Genomic DNA, 7397 nt, shown 5'->3' on the forward strand with positions numbered 1-7397 from the left:
CGCGATTTCTTTTTAACGTACACTACCGGGACAACCGCACTACGCGACGAGCAGTTCACGACTGACACTACAGACTCGGATTTTTGAAGCAGCTGTGCGCTACGCGATTTCTTTTTAACGAACACTACGCAGGAGAACCGCACTACGCGACGAGCAGTTCACGACTGACACTACAGACTCGGATTTTTAAAGTAGCATTGCGCTACGCGATTTCTTTTTAACGAACACTACGCGAGAGAACCGCATCACGCGACGAGCACTACACAACTGACACTTCGAGACTTGGATTTTTAAAGTAGCAGTGCGCTACGCGATTTCTTTTTAACGTACACTACCGGGATAGCCGCACTACGCGACGAGCAGTTCACGACTGTCACTACAAATTCTAATTTATAAAACAGCAGTGCGCTACGTGATTTCTTTTTAACATACACTACGCAGAAGAACCGCACTACGCGACGAGCACTACACAACTGACACTTCGAGACTTGGATTTTTAAAGTAGCATTGCGCTACGCGATTTCTTTTTAACGAACACTACGCGAGAGAACCGCATTACGCGACGAGCACTACACAACTGACACTTCGAGACTTGGATTTTTAAAGTAGCAGTGCGCTACGCGATTTCTTTTTAACGTACACTACCGGGACAACCGCACTACGCGACGAGCAGTTCACGACTGACACTACAGACTCGGATTTTTGAAGCAGCTGTGCGCTACGCGATTTCTTTTTAACGAACACTACGCGAGAGAACCGCACTACGCGACGAGCACTTCACAACTGACACTTCGAGACTTGGATTTTTAAAGTAGCAGTGCGCTACGCGATTACTTTTTAACGTACACTACTGGGACAACCGCACTACGCGACGAGCAGTTCACGACTGACACTACAGACTCGGATTTTTAAATCAGCAGTGGGCTACGCGATTTCTTTTTAACGTACACTACGCAGGAAAACCGCACTACGCGACGAGCAGTTCACGACTGACACTATAGACTCGGATTTTTAAAGTAGCAGTGCGCTACGCGATTACTTTTTAACGTACACTACTGGGACAACCGCACTACGCGACGAGCAGTTCACGACTGACACTAAAAGACTCGGATTTTTCAAACTGCACTACACTAGCGACAGAATATGCAGTTTATCTCTCCTATGTTTTCACTTGTCGCTTGTCGCTCGTCGCTAGCAGCGACATATTCTGAGGCGGGTTCTGAATGTAGGAACGAAGGAAACGGGTAATCGCTAGCAGCAATCGCATAATGGTTTCTTAGGGGTAGTGACTGTGGTGTCGTGTTATGGTGTATGACATTTGAATTTAATTTGCATGTATAAAAAAATTGTGAATATTCAAATAATAATCAAAAGTTATGAGGTATGCACATATATTGAATGAGGAATTAATAAAGGTTTCATATATATTTGAAATGAATGTGTTTTCTTAAATCCTTGTTATGAAAATATTTCCTTCATTTTCCTGTATAGCATGAGAGGATGAAAATTATATAGTTCATATGTCAGAAAATAATAATTTACATTAGTAAAGTTATAATTATCCTTAGTTTGATAATTTTATTAGTAAAATTCATTGTTGCTACATGTTACTCATAATAAAACTTAATTGAATTTATTTTGTAATAAAAATGTTACAATTTAAGATTCTGTTTTTAGTAAGAAATCAGTACAGGGTGAGGAACTTAAACCGCCCCAAAACATTAGTAGAAAAAGATGCATATCTTTTTAACTATAAGAGATATTCAATTTTTTTATATGACCTTTGCGAAAGCAAATAACAAGAGGATTCGAGAATGTCCTATGCACAAATTGAATATCTTTTATAATTAAAGAGATACTCGTCTTTCCGCATCTATATTCTAGGGCGGTATAACAGCTTCACTCTGTATATATGCCGTATTATTTTACAAGCAAAGCCTGTTTTTTGGGTTAATTATATTCAACGTTTTTTATATATTAATTACAATAATTATTCATTATATTATTTTAGCTTCATATGTATCGGCTTGCTATAATTGTGACAAATGTATTTTCAATTTGAATTTCCATCCATTTTTCAAATTTAAAATTCACACGATTCGCCTGTTCCGTTCCGTTGAATACATAGTATACAGAGCAGCGATACAGGCGATACGGGCGATACTAGCGATGTCGCTGAAAAGTTGGATAAATTCAACTTTATTTCAGTGTCGCAGAAAGTGTATACTTTATCCCACGTGACCATTTGTCGCTAGCGACGAGCGACAAGTGAAATCGTACCTTTAATGGCCAAAACACGTCCGAAAGCACTGAGAGCTTATTATACCTAAAACACTATACTTCGTTTCTTCTCTGTGAATCACACTTACTATACATTTTGCGTGGTATATTCAATTCTCGCCAACAAACTATACAGCGTAGTATCTTCCAACATGGCGGACTTGGCAACGCTGGTCCAGACCGACGTAAGACCGCTTGAAAGATTCGATCGATTTGCTGTGCTAGAATTTTTTGTTCAATGCAAATTGCAAAGGAGTACAAACAAGTAGCAGAAAAATTGGCGCGATATTTCTGCAGAAACAACTTAGCTAGTTTGCTACAATAAAATAATTTTATTTTTGGATATAAAAAGGTGTATTTTTTAAACGAATCATGTGGTCTAATGTGAATGAATCTATAAATGTTGAGGAGGGTGGATATATGGATGATATGATTGCCGGCGAAAAATCAGACTCTAATAAAAAGAGCGGTCCAGAGTCAGCACAACATATCGTACCGGTAATGATAGGTCATTTGCAGGATGAAAGTGAATTACAATGGTATAATTCCCCGTTGAAAGTTGTTACGCTGGTTGCACTGGTGACAAAAATCGAAAAAAGTACGACTAAAATTACTTACACCATACAGGATGATACAGGTACAGCAGCATAGATTAATAATGAATTTCAGTTGGTTTTATTTGGTTATTTATAATGATAATGTTTGTAATAATTAGGAACCATGGAAGCTTTAAAATGGCTGGAAGCTGATCCAAAAAATGTTGAATATGAAATACAGGAATGTACATATGTAAGGTTGTTTGGATCAATCAGATCATCCGATAAGAAAAAGAATATTCTTCTTTTGAGAATACGTCCTATTATGGATCTGAACGAGCTAACTACCCATATGTTAGAAATATTGGTTAATAATGTACAAGCAGAAAATGCTTGGAAGCATGATGAGACTTCTGTAACCTCAGCTAACCAAATAGAGATGGTATCATCTTCTCACTATGGAATGACAAAAGAGCAGGCTCAGGTTTATGATATAATCAAAACTAAGAATGAGACAGAATGTGGAATGGAAATATCAGAGTTAAAATCACAATTACCAGGCTATGTATTGACAAAATTAGATAATATACTGGAATTTCTTACTGGTGAAGGTCATGTGTATACAACCACTACAGAGAATTACTTTAAAACTACCTAAATTAAATAGAAACAAAGTTTTTTTAATTACTTTTTTGGTTACAGCCAAGATGACTCTCAAGTATAATAAAGTAGAAAAATTAATTTCTTTTAATCATTTAAATTATATAAGTAAAAATTATTTTTGTATAGTTAAATTTTTTTCCCTTCAAGATAATGAATAAGGTATTTTCTTTTTATTTTGTTTTATGTTTAAATTAATTGAGGGATAACTCAGTTCAGGGTATGTATATAATAACATTAAATTGAACAAATAAAGAATAAGAAATGTACAATTTGTTGTAAAAAAAAACTGCTGATATTAGGAAACCAAGTATTTTTGCACGTTTATATAAATTATCAAATTAAATCTAGCAACTGATCTTTCCAACTATTAGGTCATTAGTTAATAAAAGAGAATTAATTCAATCAAATCACAGAACAGAGTAAATGTGCGAAAATGTCTTACAAGACCAGATGTCAATCTTATATTTTGCATGAAGTAAACAAGTAGAAAAAAATATTTAGAGAGATTTATTGGTAGGTATTCAGGTGTTTTAAGTCTTAGAGAAAAAATTTGTATGGCGACGACGACGATTTTCAATTGATCATGCATGGAAGCGAATAGACAGTTATACATAGCCTAGCTTACACACTTTATTAACTGCAAACAATAGCAAAGATTCTTAGAAAGTGAAGTTTTGCAATTTGTTCGAACTTGTAAGTTACTAAATGGCTACAGCTTTGTTAACTTTCATTCACTAAATACTACAAATACAAGAAAATTACATAGCAGATACTAAATTAATAGAAGCTCATTACACAGTACAGAGAAGATAGGACTCCAAACTGATATAAATGGAGATGATATTAAACTAATAATTATATGGCAATAACAAATAACATGACAAGAGTAATTTTATAAGACATTTGTTTATGATATCGAAATGTGTTGAACCTTTAGATTGTGATTTACATAATGCCAAGCATTAAAAAGATACAAGTTCTACTAAATTTAACAAGCCCAATTTATACAAATCCAACCCTTATTGTATTTACAAAAATTTTTATTACTCTAAGTATGAGTTTATTGTACTAAAAACAAAAACAATACATCCAAAAGTTAGAATTGAACCATGTGCAATTATTGCACTTCCTTCCCATCCCTCTTCGAGGTAATCAATTTCTTTTCTTTTTCCAGATTTCTCCAAGCATTTACAGGCAATTTCGCGTATCGTTTGCTTTTGCTTACAAAAACTCTTTTCTCTATGTACAATATGTTTTATCGCCTGTACAGTCTCCTGTTCCTTGGTTACCGAAATGAGTTTTTCATTGAAATCCTCCCTGCTCTCCTGGCCCAGGGCTTGAGTATAATTACAGGAATAAATTACATTATCTACTATCGTTCCATATTCACTGTAATTTAGCAGTTCATAATGTTTACTTGTCTAGATAATAAATAGAAAGAAAGAACAGTAAATTAGAACAATCTGTCAACAGATAAATATAGGTTTATAAAATGATTAGTTACTGCTTGCATCTCACCTCATCATAGAATATAATAGCGTGCTTAGAAGATGTAAAATTACAACTACCATACTTGGATAAAACTAGATCACAGTTAGGGCCATTCCCAATAGTCAAAGTTTTATGAACCATAAAAATTGGCGATCTGGGCTTTTGGCATAAGGAAAATAAAGCAGCCATTGCCTTATTTTTACGATTAATAATAGTATAATCCTCCCCATCTGGATTTAAAATTTGCTGCAGTCTTTGTTCAGCTAAAGCTTCCAGCACTGGCCTCTCTAATAATTGAATTCCTTCTCTTATGTCGTATCCATAACGTTCCGCATAAATTTCTCTATAATTCTCATATTCTCCTCTTTCTTCCAATTTCTTATTTCTGCTTTCCTCATGATCTTCCTTCACTTCTTTTTCTTCGTATTTTTCAATTTCTATGGGGATACTTTCAAATTTTTTGCTATCCTCATTATCATCTAATTTTTCTACACCCATAGTCGCTTCCTGCGTGGAATTCATAGCTTTATAGGTTCTTAATACAGTGTCGCGATAAAATTGCATTGAATCCAAACTTGGAGGATTCTCATAATGAAACTTCACAGCAGTAGGAACTTTAACCCTGGTGCGACCCTCCAATTTGACTTTAGTACGAAATAATGGATTAACAGTACGGGCTTTTCGTAGAAAATCTAACTTTACAGCATGCTGATCTATCCGTTGATTAGCATACCTGTCCCAAAGCTTTATGCGTTCTGTCACTCTACAAGAAGTTAGGAGATTCTGATCTATAAAGTGGTTGGGATGATTAGGACACATCCATCTTCCAATTGGAAAAGCAGTCAGTGGAGGATCCAAGCAATCCTGATGGAAAAACAGAGGACAATAGTCACATGCTATCAATGGAGCCTTCCTGCAGCTACGTCCACATTCGAAACATAAACGTGCTGGCAATGGAACCATTAAGTTACTGTCTAAACAATGGTTTTTACCCGCTGAAAATGATTAATTCTGTAGTTAAAACTATTAAAAATTGAGCAAACCATACTTTGCATGCATTTGTTACCATTGTTAGAGGAACAATGTTGTTTCCCTCTTCTTCCTGATACATAGTCCATTTTATTACTACCAGGAAACATTATTGGTAGCTGTAATTCTTTGGGTAACTCAAATTCTCTCGGATTGACTAAGGATGCTGCCAATGCAAGTACCTCTAATGCAGATTTTCTTTTCTTCTTATCATTGCCCTTGCTCTCTAAAAGATCTCTTTTGGCTGCACAGCGGCAAGTATAGCACAACCATTCGCCATTAGGAATATCAGTTGGGTCCACAGGGGGATAACTTAAAATAATTAGTTACATTAATCGGTCATTGAAACGTAATGGGTAATGTAATTTTTGATACTCACTGGCATTGTAAGTGATACGATGCTGGACATTTATCGCAGCAAATAAGCTCGCCTCCATCTCTACAGGCATCACAATAATCTCGATTATGACCGCGTCCACGCCTTTTAAAATACGGATGTTTCTTTTCTTCCTTCTCTTTCTTCCCCTTTATAGCTTTAGAGTCTTCAGAAACTGGTGGTGCTATCAGTGCTTGAATTTGCTTAAAAATTAAATACTTTATAGCAGTATTGTTTTGCCAAATTAATTATATATTGCATTCAGTTTTTAAAAATGCTTGTGAAAAACTTTTGAAAATTCACTTACTGGCATTAATCCACCGATCATTGGAAAACCGTATTCTACCGTCCCCATTTTGTAGAAATGAAAACCGTTCTTTGAAAATCAATAATTATAAATTTCCAGAGAAAATATTGTGTTCTTTAGTTCATTATTTGTCAATAGCTTTTTTCTGAGATATTAGAATTATTTTAATGTTAATCTGTGCTGATCATTGATTTCTCTACTTGTTTCTATTCTACCGTACCTATGTATATAACTTGTTCCTGCTGCTTGCTACCACTATTACCATAGAACATTTGGTTAAGTTAAATATGGTTGTATGGTTCAAAGCCATAGTTTAAAGTAAATTTGAATCAATTCGAACTCGATTGAATCATGAGTGTGAAAAACGATAACATTTTTTTAGAAGATCCTAGCTGTAAATGAAATAAATCATTTAAAAAATGTTAATATGACTGTTATTGTTAATTAAAAACAATTAAAATTTAAAGTAAAATATAGCACGTTTTACGATTATTATATAAGAAATCCAAATTTTTATATTCTTCCCATATACTATTCTGTCAAGAATTATGTTCTTATCAACATTTTTAATATGAATATATGTATAAAATGTTCTACACATGGTATTTTTAAAACTTTTTTTAAACAAATACCAAAGAAAATACTACCTTTTATCGGCACTTTCCTTAACCACTTTAACGACATATGATAAATTAACATCTGATTCCTGCCGTTC

The 7397-nt window shown here is 34.6% G+C and overlaps 2 protein-coding genes across 4 annotated transcripts; one reads left to right on the forward strand and one right to left on the reverse strand.

The window, feature by feature from the left end:
- Positions 1-2454: 2454 nt before the first annotated feature.
- RPA2 (Replication protein A2) lies at positions 2455-3477 on the forward strand. The gene is made up of 2 exons (XM_066741277.1): positions 2455-2917; positions 2996-3477. The coding sequence occupies exons 1-2, from the start codon at positions 2653-2655 to the stop codon at positions 3472-3474; spliced, it is 744 nt and encodes a 247-aa protein (XP_066597374.1). The 5' UTR covers positions 2455-2652; the 3' UTR covers positions 3475-3477.
- A 1037-nt stretch (positions 3478-4514) lies between these two features.
- On the reverse strand, positions 4515-7384 carry LOC136782100 (PHD finger protein 12). 3 transcript variants are annotated; one of them, XM_066741276.1, is made up of 7 exons: positions 7330-7384; positions 6903-7074; positions 6683-6827; positions 6379-6578; positions 6037-6311; positions 4998-5965; positions 4515-4900 (listed from the first exon to the last, which is right to left on the reverse strand). In XM_066741276.1, exons 3-7 carry the CDS (start codon positions 6728-6730, stop codon positions 4523-4525), a joined length of 1869 nt encoding a protein of 622 aa, XP_066597373.1. In that variant the 5' UTR covers positions 6731-6827; positions 6903-7074; positions 7330-7384; the 3' UTR covers positions 4515-4522. The 3 variants fall into 3 exon arrangements, with proteins under 3 accessions (XP_066597373.1, XP_066597371.1, XP_066597372.1); XM_066741274.1 differs by having other exon boundaries at positions 6683-7074; XM_066741275.1 differs by lacking the exon at positions 7330-7384 and adding an exon at positions 7170-7276 and having other exon boundaries at positions 6683-7074.
- Between the last annotated feature and the right edge of the window lie 13 nt (positions 7385-7397).

This window comes from Prorops nasuta, unplaced genomic scaffold (genome assembly GCF_024137725.1).
Source record: "Prorops nasuta isolate Cenicafe-Biocafe unplaced genomic scaffold, Cenicafe_Pnas_1.2 PNAS00025, whole genome shotgun sequence".
NCBI lineage: Eukaryota > Metazoa > Arthropoda > Insecta > Hymenoptera > Bethylidae > Prorops > Prorops nasuta.